The following is a 13778-nucleotide window of genomic DNA, read 5'->3' on the forward strand; positions in this document are numbered from 1 at the left end:
ATATTTATGAGTGACTTTGATATTGACAATTTAAAATGTCAAATGTAATGCATACTAATGGACAATTTCTCGTATACCATCTCACGAATGCCAATAAAGTAATTCAAACTTGATTGAATGAAATGGATTAAAGATATCAACATCGCTGGGGGCCCAGTGGTTAAAGTTCAGGGCCCATACTTTCAAAAAAAGTTAAGAGATCGTAAGTTCATCAGCCAATCATTGGCGGCCTTTCGAGCAAAATCCACCAATCATAGACAAGAAAATAGAGCGTAAGTGCTTACGTTCACTTAGCGAATTTTGAAAGTATGGCCCCTGGCAGAGTACCAAGATTGACGCACTAGAGAGGCGCGGGTTCGATCCCAGCTCTGTGCGTCGGCTTCTGGGCCCATACCTTCAAAAAAAGTTAAGAGATCGTAAGTTCACCAGCCAATCATTGACTGCCTTTCAAGCAAAATCCACCAATAATAGACAAGAAAATAGAGCGTAAGTACATACGTTCACTTAGCGAGTTTTGAAAGTATGGACTGGTCAGAATCGGCAAGGAGGCCGGGCGGTTAAGCACAGCAGAATTGTAGCAGTGCGTTGCGAGTTCGAGACCTCAAAATGCTGTGAATATTCTGCGATGTTAAGAATCGGCGACAGGCCTACGGCCTAATAAACGCTGAAACCGCTATTATTATTATTATATAATAACAAAGTTGAGTTAATTACGAGTTACGACCCTGTAGCTGTCACTTGGTTCCGCTTAAATGACGCTTTAATATTCTTTATCACGACATTGCATTTCCGCCGTCGCTTGAGTAGATCCTACATCTAGGTTTTCATTAATGTTTCAAGGCCCTTTGTATTATTAAAACTTAACGTCACTAGTTTACAACTTAAGGAAAGTAAGACGAAAGACATACTTGAACATATATTTGATAAACAAGGAAGGCTCATATATGGGTATGATAAATGTATTTAATTAGATACCACTGAATCTTAAATAAACTACACGGCCGCTGGAAAAGAGCCGGAGGAAGCGTTCGTTAAAGATTGAAACTGGAGCAGAATGAGCATGTGAATATACATAAAATGCCGATTCCGTACTGAAAACATTACTGCTACATGAAAATAGAACTAAACACAAGTCGATTTTAATATCGGAGATGACTATCAGCTTACACGTCATAATATACTATAATATATGTTCTTTCATAATTGATAACAATATATTTCATCCAGCATTTTCGAAAAGGATTTCTTAAGCTATGTTTCTATACTGCCATGAAAAATTCTAAGCAGAAGGCAAGGCGACGTATCACTCGAAATCTTATTTATTATAAGTCAAGAATGCTCAGCGTAGCCTCCGATTTGCCGTTAAATTATTTAGGCATGGGGAGCAAATCAGTGAAAAGATGTTACCTACAAGCTCACAGGCATACATCACCCACTAGTCTTAAGTAAAACAAATAAAATAACTTTTCGCACGAGGTTGAATATCCTCCAACTCTTTCTCTATGTCGATCGAATCGGGAAAAATACAGGCTTAGCTCGTTAAAAACTAAATTAGTCACCACTAAAAAAACTATGGCAACTGTAAAGAGTTCACAAGAAGTTAGCCACTCAACAGACAGCGGGTGGCCAAGTTTCAACCCGAAATGAAGCCTAGTTCGGAGAGTGAGAGTCTTCTTGAAAAAAAAGCCGCCTTGCTTCGGAAGAGTCTGCAACGTTTCGAAAGAGGCAGCTGTCATTTAGAAGTAGAGCTACATTTCAAAAGTAGCCGCTATATTTCACAAGAAGCAGACACGTTGCAAAGTAGGTGCCAGTTTGTACAACGACCATAAACAGTATCTATATAGGAATAGGCTTCTAAATCCGGGAGTGTGAGGTGACGTCGCTGGAGCCAGAGGAGGTTTCCACGAAGGCTTCTCTGGAAATCTTGCGATGCGAGGACGTCTTAGGAACATCGATGACGTCCCCCACGGCGGAGTCCACTGAGGACTGCCACTCTACCCCTTTTGCATGGTGTTCGAGGGGCGCGGTGTCGCCTGCAGGGGGTGTGCCATTAGTTAGTGGGGGCTTGGAGGCGACCACCTTCAGGATATTATTGGCGTTATGAAGCAACTCGTCTACTGAAACTGAACATTCGCTGATTCCAGAGTCGCTGCGCTCGCTAACAACGCTGTTACCCCGCACGCTGGGGGGACAAGATTTCTTGTCGCCGTTGAGGAGAGGGAATGCGGTGGATGAGGAGGAGGATGGGGAGTAAGGCTGCTGCTCCGGTAAAGGGGAGAGGCAGGTTGGGGAGGAGGACCGTGAGTTGCGACGGTTAGTAAGGCTCGCCATACGCCCCAGTGCGCGGATCGCATTACCCGTTTTCTAAAACAATAAGAGTACGACAATTAATTTAGGATTACAGTGATCGTTCTAGGTTACCCTCTCAGGAGTCGAAAGCTTCTCAAAAGTTTTGATTATGGCACAACAAATAAACGAATTTAAGCAAATCACGCAAAACTCGATTAGGACATAAAAACGAATGGGATAAAACTTCTTAAATCATCTATGAAAAAATAATGAAAAAAACCTGATAAATCAACTACGCTATATGCAAAACTTCTTAATTCATCTAAGAAAAAGAAACAAAAAATTACCTAATAAATCAACTACGCTATATGCAAAATCTAATAAATTGATCTGTAAGATCGAGTTAGGGACGTATAGCTATGAAATACTGATTTATGTTTTATAACTTTAGCGGTTGAATGATATCATGCGGTTCAGGTTCAGGAAGTGTCAGTAAAAGTTTTATAACATTCATGAGTACAGAAACACACAAATTTTATGAATAAAATTAAATAAACCAACTCAAAGGAGAATAACATAAAAATTATAGAAAGCTAAGAGGACCGAATGAAACCTGAGAAAAACATATCACTAATCAAAAATTAATTCTGCATTGATAGTTGCAGATGTGTAAAATCAACTTCCCTTATGCACACACAACTTGGATTTAGTTTAAACATACACTCGTTCAGAATAAATTTGCGAAGCAACAGTAAATAATCCAACGGTGCTGCACACACAGCATCAAATCATCAAAACTAGTCAATTAAATTCTAGCGATAGAATCCTAAGGTATTAACTTTATTAATTACTCCTAAGCTGCGCCGGTATCCAGAACGACACTAGACTGCGGTTCAGTGGCTACGTCGTAGAAGCGTCTGTACTCAGTCTGGGTTGCAAAAGTGCACAACGTTTATCCGTTAAAAGTTGTTTCACTCGGCGGGACGGCAATGGCATTACTCGTTTGAGTTATACATTATACGAATCCCAATTTCCTAGAATTAATCAATATTTATTCATAAACATTTTCTAAGTGATCAATTTGGAGACTGCAAATTAGTTGAAAAAGAATCACGTCCAAAGATTTGTGTGTTTAAAGATTTGGATTTCTCTTTTCAAAAAAGGATGTTATGATGGGAGAGGGTGACAATGGTGACGATGATGAAAGTTAAGGTGGTGGGTAAGTCGTTCGAGACTCAAGAGGTAGGATTTGGGGTTCGGACGGTATGAGGAGTCCTGGTTGTAGTTGGGTGTTGTGAAATGTCTTATTGTTGTGCAAGACCAACTGGTTAATTATGTCGTGCTGTGATGAGTGATGATGGTTGGAAAGTAGGGGGACCGACGTTGGTAATTTGGTTTGGGCTGTGAGTGAGTGTAACTGTTTTCCTAAGTGGTTGAGGAACTGTTTTCTAGCGAGATGCTTTTTGCGTTTACATCACAGAAGAGGTAAACGGGTTGGGGCCTGTTGAAAAGTGTGTAGAAGTCTATACAGTTGATGCAATGGAGTGAAGTATCTTATCTTTTTGCACTTTGTACATTGTTTTTAAATATCTTGGTTGGGGATGTTGTCATCTGTGAACGAGTGATCGTTGATGAGCATTAGGTCGGGGTCAAAGTGGTAGTAGATTTTTGCTCGAGTGCATCTGTGGTTGTGCCAGTGGCGGGCATTGTTTTATAGAATTTATAATAAGGATAGGGTTCATTTTGGATGAGGATGTTTGAATGTAAGTTGTTTCGTCTTTTTGCTTGATGTTATGGTAATATAGCGTGTCTGGATAAAAAGGTTTCACCGAGAATTTTTGTCCGTAATATTTCTTTTTCCGTTTGTATTCTAGACGTTTGAGTTTTCGAGCAGTCAGGTCAACTTAGTTGCGATGGTTTAATTTATGATGGCAGATGGAGATGGCTTGATGAGGATGAAGGTAGACGAGGTCGAGAAGATGGGTTAGGGACTTCCAGCCTTCTGGGACAGGCCCATTTGGTTCAAGGCATGTGCAGGGAGACATTGGGATGGAGGGAGCGAAAACACATATATGTATATTGTAGTGCAGTCGTATTTACAGAAGACTGTCAGAAGCAAAGGCTCCGAAAAGAATAAGTCACGCTTTCCTATTGACACGCACTTACTTTTTAGAGGCTGCTAACCCGGTAGGCATATGGAGTGCATTAAACACCAATGTTTAGAACCATCATATTAGACACCGATAACGCCCGAGTTTTTTCTTGGAAGGTGATGCTATGCAGCAGAGACTGCGCTAATATGTACCACATTAATTCTTTGTACAGCTTGAACTTCTGTGTACTGTTTGAACTCCTGTGTACTGTTTGATCTTCTAGGTACTATTTGAACTACTGTTTACTGTTTGAACTGTTATTGTTTGGAACGGTGGGCCGCTGGCACCACGTGAAGGGGGTTTGGTAACGGTTGCAAATCGTTGCCAGATTAACTCATGTTTGACAGTACAAATTTTCTCGATGTAAAAAGTATAAGCTAGAAAAATATTAACTATATAGACCCATATGAACTGTTCGCGTATCAACACCTGAGAGACTCTCTAGTACACCTAGTGGTATACGCAGCATAATTTAAGAACCATTGATCTTTGAAAACCACTGATCTTTGAGAACCACTGATCTTTGAGAACCACTTGTCTTTGAGAACCATTGATCTTTGAGAACCACTGATCTTCTAAGGTTCTGACCTGCCACTTGCGCCTGATGATGAACTTCTTGAGTTTCTCGGTAGGAATAACACGGTCGTACATCGCGCCCTCGGTCTTGGTGAGCCATGGGTGCTGCAGACATTCCTGTGACGTCAGACGCTTCCTGTAAAAAAAAAACAATATTAGGCCCAAAACACAGGGGTAAAAAAACAAACTAACGGAAACTTGTAACCTGATTCACGAAATTCAGAGAAAACATCTAAGAAATGCGTGAGAGAGGAAAAAACGATGAAATACCTGTACATTAAGAAGTAATATAAGATTAAGAAATCCTACGCATAGTCGCTGTAAACACACTAGAATTCATATAACTCACTCTTTTCTGTTGACCAGGAGAGAATTGATGAAGGCTTTGCCTATGTTCACGGTGAATGGGTGAAGGCCGCTATTGCGACTTTGCTATTTCCATGTTACTCACTCCTTTCTGTTGACCAGGAGGGAGGTGATAAAGGCTTTGCCTATGGTCACGGTGAACGGGTGAAGGCCGCTATTGCGACTTTGCTATGTTCATGTTACTCACTCCTTTCTGTTGACCAGGAGGGAGGTGATGAAGGCTTTGCCCATGGTCACGGTGAACGGGTGAAGGCCGCTATTGCGACTTTGCTATTTCCATATTACTCACTCCTTTCTGTTGACCAGGAGGGAGGTGATGAAGGCTTTGGCCAGGTCGCTGATGGGGTTGAACGCGTCGTCGTCAAAGTCGAACTCGGCCCGAGTGATGTTGGCGAAAGTCTCAGCGTCGTTGTCGCCCATGAATGGTGACAAGCCGGACAAACTGCATCCAAGCCGCGCACGAACATTAGTACGGTATTGTATTAAAGAATATAAATAATTTAATATCAAGGCATATGGAATAAATTGAGAGGGTTAACGAACAGAAACTTTGAGGAATTCAAGTGTTCGCGTAATGCTTTATAATTAATAGAAGCTGCGGGAGTAGGAGATAGTGATACACGAGTGTCCAGCGAGCACGGCCAAACTGAGCACTAATGAGACATTTCGTACCTTTTAAATACATGAATTATGAAATCTGTGAAAAAGTTTGAAATCAATTTTCACATCACCGTTAGGCGAAGTAATAAAATTAACTAATTAAATTTATTAAATTAATGACAGCTACCGTTGAAATCTTATGCTATGCAAATTTAGATGGAAAACTTAACGAACGTTTCACTGAGCAAGTGATGTCAAGCCGCTCATCGATGCAAACAAATGGGCAAGGACATGATGCGGTGTCTAGGTACTCACAGTACGTAGCAGATGACACCGACAGACCACATGTCCGAGGCGAAGGAGATGGGTTCATAATTGATAATTTCAGGGGCGATGAACTCGGGAGTGCCGAACAGCACCCGGCAGGGCTGCGCCGGGTCGAAGCGACGCGCCAGGCCGAAGTCGATGAGCTTGATCTTGTGCGACGTCTTGCGCACGCACAGGATGTTCTCGGGCTGTGGGGGTGGTTAGCATGTCTTATAAGCCATGTCTTAGCATGTCTTAATTAATACTATGCATGTCCTAATACTATGTCTTTGCATGTCTTAATACGTTGTCTTAGCATGTCTTAATACTATGTCTTTGCATGTCTTAATACGTTGTCTTAGCATGTCTTAATACTATGTCTTTGCATGTCTTAATACTGTGTCTTTGCATGTCTTAATACTACGTTGTCTTAGCATGTCTTAATACTATGTCTTTGCATGTCTTAATACGTTGTCTTAGCATGTCTTAATACTATGTCTTTGCATGTCTTAATACTGTGTCTTTGCATGTCTTAATACTGTGTCTTTGCATGTCTTAATACGGTGTCTTAGCATGTCTTAATACTATGTATTAGCATGTCTTAATACTATGTCTTAGCTTGTCTTTATACTATGTCTTATCATGTCTTAATACTGTGTTTTAGCATGTCTTAATACTATGTCTTAGCATGTCTCAATACTATATCTTAGCATGTCTTAATGCTATCCATGTCTTAACACTATGTCTTAGCATGTCTTAATACTATGTCTTAGCATGTCCTAATACTATTTCTTAGCTTGTCTTAATACTATGTCTTAGCTTGTCTTAATACTATGGAAGAGATTTTTTTTCAGTACTAAAGTTTATGATTTTTTTAGAGCTTTTTTAGTGAATTTACAGATGAACTGAGGAATAAAAGGAATATTTGTGTGTCCAAAAAGTTAATGCTGAGGTGATAGTGAGCACGAATTCGAGTTTTTCCAGCTGGAAGGAACTTGGTATTTCTTCACGATTTATTCAATAATTATGATAAAGAATTTTACTAGAGAGTGATAGATCACTGATACAATGCTAATTGAAAGGTTCTGAACATCCAGCAAACGCTGACTGGATGACATCACCTGAGACGAGCTGACATCTACCTCCAAAGTTCATTTTTAGGCTTTCCATCAACCCTAATAAAATTTAGAGGCGTGAGCAGCCTTGCATTTGGGCCGCCTAGGACTCGGGGAGCACATAAATCTGCTTCTCTTTAACCGCTTCGGCTCAGGGTTCGGAGGGCAGCCTCTGGGCAGCTTGCTAGCTCGGTATATGACTATAGGCTCGGCCATCCCTTGTCATACTCTCAGACGACTATAATGCCGGAAAGGAGATTCTGACCAGAAACTGATTTCGATCGAGTGACCAACAGACCCAGAACAACTTTGCGCCGAGTGTAGTGACTATTCGGCCGAAGAATTGGTGGTCCCCGAATTTTGTTAGAGAATTATCTACAGACCGTTACGGTCTCGTGCTCTCTACCATTGTTACCTTTATCACTGCGGAGAAAAGGAATAACTGCGTTAATTTATACATGAACCACCTTATCCTTATACACCTTATCGAACCCGGTGGAAGTCTAGTAGCTTCTTCAAACTATCGCCAGTCATGAAAAGATCCGGTCAAATGACACGAGTTTAGATCTATGAACAAGGCACGAAATGGAAAAGAATCGGCGACAGGCCACATCAGGCCTACACTTCAGAGCCGACATCACTATGTTATGTTATGTTATGTTATGGTGATACTAACTTTAAGGTCGAGGTGGAGGATGTTACAGTTGTGCATGTACTGGACGCCCTCGCATATCTGCCGCATGAACAGCACCACGTCGCGCTCCGTCAGCGTGAAGTCGTCGGCCACGACGCGCTCGAACAGCTCACCCCCCGCGATGCTGCACGAGCATAACATGGAAAATAATACAAATAAAATATTAATAAATTCCTTAACCTGGAAAATATTTACGAGTTCTTAACTAAAAAAGCCGATCACTGAAAGCTTTAGAAGCTAAACAACAATAACCGACAAGACGAGAAATCGTCCGCTATGTGTACTTAAGCTTCTATTTTTGAGCAGGTTTTGATTGAAGACCATAGCATAATACCATAGCATACTGTTTGTAAACAATTTTCTTATTATTTTTTTAATAAGTCAAACAAGATCTACAAGCACCAGGAATAAATTTTGTTCGGCTTATTGAAAACAATAAGAAAATTGTTAATAAAAAGTATTCTGTGTTCTTCAATCAAACCTGCATAAATGAAGAACTTCTGCCTAACTACAATAATATTAAGCTTCTACGTGCACTTAAGCACGATTTGATAGTACAGCCTCTGGTAACTAGAGTTACCGTCTCATTCACAATATGAAGATTGGAAACTCCTAGAATCACAAATCTCACAAATCTTTTGCAGATTTAATTAAGCCATCTGTTTAATATTGCCGGATTTGACAATCCGGCCGGATTTATGCCGGACAATATTGCCGGATTTCAAATGAACGGAAGGGAAAATGTATGCATTTTTTCATTCTAGACGTAGCCGATTCTATTAGAGCCAAAACTTGGAAATTATGTAAAGGGAATTATAATATGATCAATATATTTGTTATTCTTGAGAAATGCAACATTATAGGAATGAAAATATGATCAAAATACTTGTTATTCTCGAGAAATGCAACATAATAACTTTTAGCGCATTTTTTCATTTATGGAAAAAATGCGCTATTGTGCTCGTCATGTCCGTCTGTCTGTCCATCCGTCGTCTGTCCGTGACATTTTTGTCCATCTGTCACGTTTTCGTCGACGAGAAAATGCGCTCTCATGTCACTCACTGCAGTGAGTACTGAGTTATATTTTTTTATAAAGGAGTACACGCAAAAACCGGAACTCACAACTCCATGACCATGACGACGTCTCTCTGGCGCTCAAAGGCGGCGGCTAGCTGCAGCAGCTTGGGGTGTCGCAGGGCGTTCATGATCGAGATCTCCTCACGCACCTGCACAGTAGAGCCGCGTCAGCACATAAAAATGGCCGCATCTGCTACTTATACAAAAGGGGGAATATCCCATACAAATGGCCGTGAGAGCTTATAAAATGACAGCGTCAGCCTATCCAAATATACAAATGGCCGCATCTGCAACTTATATAAAAGAGGAATGATCCCATAAAAATGGCCGTGAGAGCTTATAAAATGACAGCGTCAGCCTATCCAAATATACAAATGGCCGCATCTGCAACTTATACGAAAGGGGAATGATCACATACAAATGGCCGTGAGAGCTTATACTATAATGACAGCGTCAGCCTATACAAATATACAAATGGCCGCATCTGCTACTTATACAAAAGCGGGAATGAGCCTATACAAATACCCGTGAGAGCTTATACAAATGACAGCGTCAGCCTACACATATGGTCGCATAAGCCTATACAAATAGCCGCGTCATCCTATAGAAATGGCTAGGTGAGCCTATACAAATGGCTAGGTGAGCCTATACAAATGGCCGCGTCAGCCTATACAAATGGCTAGGTGAGTCTATACAAATGGCCGCTTCAGCCTATACAAATGGCTACGTGAGCCTATACAAATGGCCGCGTCAGCCTACACAAATTGCGACACGGGCCTATACAAATGATCGCATGAGCCTATACAAATGCCTGAGTGAACCATACAAATGGCCGAGTTAGACAAAACAAATGGTCAAGGATGAAACATTGAACTCCCCCTGCCTCTGAAATTTGTCGGCCAACGACTTGAAATTTGTCGGCTGTTGGCAGCAGGTTATAAAAACTTTTGGACAATATACTACAAACTACTCGCTGAGAGTTATTCAAAACTCAACGTAACCAAAGCAAAAGAACGAAGATATCAAACTAAACACTGACCTTTTCCTTTTCTTTTGCCTGAATGCATTTAATGATCTTGGCAGCTCGCTGTTTGTTGGTGCGCTTGTCGGTACATCGATAGACGATGCCGAATCGGCCTTTGCCCACCTCCTCGTGCAGCGAATACAACTCCGAGAACGCCTCCCCGCTCTCAACCTCCACCACGCAGTGCTCGAAGTCCGCGATGCCTGATCATTCAAGAAAATAATTATAACTTTTCTAGCCAGATCATTGTGCACTGTCGTCATTCATGCAGTTATATACGAATAGTATTGAATAGTTAATGGACTTGTAAACACAGGATGAAAATGACTTTACGGTGTTCGTCGTAATCTCAACAAGCAACACATCATGACCACCATCCTCATCATCATCGCTCAGCGGAAATTTTCGTCATAATCTCAACTAGTAAGACATCATGACAACCATCCGCATCATCATCGCCACCATGGCGGAAATGTTCGTCATGGTCTCAACCAGCACCACAACATGACCACCATCCTTATCATAATCGCCATGGCGGAAATGTTCGTCATGGTCTCAACAAGCACCACGTCCTGACCATCATCTCCCTCCTCGTCGTCCTGCTGGGGGGCGTCGCCCCTGGCGCCGTTGCGCTGCAGCTCCTTGTCTGGTCCGCCCTGCAGGGTGATGGGCTGAGAGGGCTTCGAGGGCTCCGAGACCCCGTGGATGTTGTGAGCCATGACGCGATACTCGTACTGGCCGCCCACCTCCTGGTCCAGTACCTTGTACGATGTGCTGTGCCATCTGCCCAGCACAATGAAACAATTGTACGATGTGCTGTGCCAACTGCCCAGCACACTAAAACAATTATACGATGGCATCTGCGGCGTATGATGAGCTTTGGCTGCTACCTGTATGATTACGAATCGGGAAAAAATGTCGAGATGCTTGCTTGTGCATGAGATAACCGAATATTTGCAGGCAATAAAGCGTTATAGTTTCATAGCATGAATACTATGCTAGGAGAGTGCGATTATGTACGAGTTTCTTATATATTCCAATGAGCGAGAATGAAGGAGCGAGTATATGTATATGTTGGCCGAGTCATAGAGAGTTAAAATGTGCCAACTAGTGGCGACTAGTACAACTGCTTGTTGAGGATCACGAATTTGCTTTACACCAATAAAATATTTCCTTGGGAATACTGTAAAATAATTACAGGAAACATGTATTTATTAGTATATACTCTAGGCGTTGCATGTTGCCGTATTTCGGTTTAAAGAAACCGAATTCTATTTGTTGATAAAGAAAGGAATCATTTCAGCGAAAGCCTTCATCGATCCGCAACGCCGTTTATTGATGCCTCGAATTAAAATAAAATGTGTTCACGACAGGCTAATTATAATGAACTACAATAGAAGTAAACTGATTTCATCAAAAAGACAAAAGAAGAAGAAATGTCATTTCTTAAAAAGGAAAACGTTTCGGAGACCAGCTCCATCATCAGTTCAAAACCTAAAACACAGGTACAAACAATTAGCAATAAATTCACATTGATGCATAAATCGTCAAATGAGAAACAAACAAGAATAAAGCAAACACGGGCACAAATCTATCTATTTACAATTTCGAGGGGATATGAACTATTAGCGGCATTTAAAATAGGCTTTTGTTTAAAAATATAAAGGGACTCTAGAATTCGCAAGTCGGAAACACCGGTCGTGGAGGCTAAAATTCGAAAACCACTATCGGACACTGGGACGTTGCACTGCTCGGCATGGACGCGTACTGCTGAATGAGGGGGATGCGCAAGCAGGTTTCCTGTTCTAAAACTCTTCCTTTATGCTCCGCCAGCCTAGTATAAAAGTTGCGAGATGTCATACCGACATACTCAAATGCGCATAGCGCACAACTATATTGATAAATTAGGGACGATCGCATAGGAACAGGAAGTGTGTCTTTATACTTAAAAAAAGAACTGATGTACTTTAGAACTTTATACTTGAAAAAAACTGATAGATGCTAACGCTGCTTTCTTCGCGCCAGCTTCAGAGGGCTGGACAATAATTGCGAATTTCCGCCCCATGTGGGTGAACAATTTTTTTGATCCAAAAACTCTCAATAATTGAGACATCCCATCTCGTTGGTGATGTTCATCTTGACTTTCAGCGCGAGGTAGCTAAATAGCTGAAGCACTAGTAAACATGTGGCTACTAAACTAAAAATTTCAGGAACGACTGTATAATAATTTAGAAACTATTTACAATTCATTTATGTTTTCTTTGTGCGGTTGCGGAATGACTGTGAAACTCATTTGAAACAATCCCGCGAACGTTCCTGGTTCTTGTTAAATAACTTGTCTCCATGAACTATTTATACGGACGTACATGTGTATTGACGTATTAAATAAGCATTAAAATTAGAGAACGTTGTTGTGTAGACTATTCTGTGATGGTGATCTTGTTTTATCTCATAGACTTCTATTATCCATAATTTTTGTACTACATATCTATTTTAAAACTGATGTGTACACGATTTAATGTGAAAATAAAGTGGGCACTCGACTGAAATTCATGTATTTTAACTTGATCTTTCAAATCTTGTTCAACACAACTATTCACGCTTTTTGAACCATTTTATTAGGTGAGGAACCATAGCCTGTATTTAAAAAAAATTAACTGCAACACTAAAACACTGAAATGAACAAAATCTCAATGGCATAAAAGAAAATTCTGAAATTTTATGAACTTCAAATTCACTATTTTAATTTATATTATAGTGAACAAAATAATAAGGGTATCAAATTTACTAACAAGATAAAGCTGACATACAAAATAAGGACATTTTTTCCATTATCATTGTTAATTATCAGGCAGTGCAACTCGAGTGTTCTCAGAAGCACTCATGCTGTTCAGTGCCCATCAGCATTTTCAGTGCCCACATGCATTTTCCGGCGCAACTGCATGTGCTGATACTGCGGCCGCTGCTCCTCTTAGTCAAGCTGTTAGCGGCTACGATGTTGTTTCTCCTGACACTGCCATGTTCGCAGAAGCACTCATGCTGTTCAGTGCCCATCAGCACGTGACACATGCAACTTCCGGCGCAACATGTGCTGATACTGCGGCCGCTGCTCCTCTTAGTCAAGCTGTTAGCGGCTACGATGTTGTTTCTCCTGACACTGCCATGGCACAAGCGCACTGTATGCGGCCGGACAAGTGCACACACATTTTCTCCGCCAGGACGTACCCGCAATCTCCATTCTTCAACGCGAGTGGCACAAGAAAGCCATCGAGAGCAATTCGTTTCGTCTAGCTCGACGCAAGTTCTGTACCTTACGATGATTTCGACCGGTGCGCGCTGCTTTGAGAAAAAATTTTAGTAGCGTCAAAAGGATTGTCAAAAATTTTAGTGGCGTCTCGACCATTTTCGCTATGGCTGGAGAGTAACGTCATCTTCCTTCGCTCAAATTTTTTCTGATACTCGGAATACATTTACATTAACGAAAGCCATTTAGCTGAAGTTCTCTGAAGATCTGGTTGAGATTGAGACCTCAAGTGCAGGTGTGAAGCCGCTCTACTTGACCCCGACTCCCTGGCACG

The 13778-nt window shown here is 41.2% G+C and overlaps 1 protein-coding gene across 6 annotated transcripts in view; it reads right to left on the bottom strand.

Annotated features, from left to right (window-relative positions):
* Nucleotides 1-903: 903 nt before the first annotated feature.
* LOC108682041 overlaps nt 904-13778 on the bottom strand; it is a 131451-nt gene continuing 118576 nt past the window's right edge. For 5 of the 6 annotated variants that reach the window (XM_047880513.1, XM_047880512.1, XM_047880514.1 and 2 more), the window contains 8 exons: nt 10778-10983; nt 10216-10403; nt 9222-9325; nt 8082-8223; nt 6300-6499; nt 5674-5826; nt 5031-5154; nt 904-2364 (listed from right to left, as the gene is read on the bottom strand). In XM_047880513.1, coding sequence (XP_047736469.1) covers nt 1855-2364; nt 5031-5154; nt 5674-5826; nt 6300-6499; nt 8082-8223; nt 9222-9325; nt 10216-10403; nt 10778-10983 — 1627 coding nt within the window. In that variant the 3' untranslated portion in view covers nt 904-1854. The remainder of the gene's footprint in view (nt 2365-5030; nt 5155-5673; nt 5827-6299; nt 6500-8081; nt 8224-9221; nt 9326-10215; nt 10404-10777; nt 10984-13778) is intronic. The other variant, XM_018171146.2, reaches the window with a different exon arrangement.

This window comes from Hyalella azteca, unplaced genomic scaffold (genome assembly GCF_000764305.2).
Source record: "Hyalella azteca isolate HAZT.00-mixed unplaced genomic scaffold, Hazt_2.0.2 contig5528, whole genome shotgun sequence".
NCBI classification, from domain to species: domain Eukaryota; kingdom Metazoa; phylum Arthropoda; class Malacostraca; order Amphipoda; family Hyalellidae; genus Hyalella; species Hyalella azteca.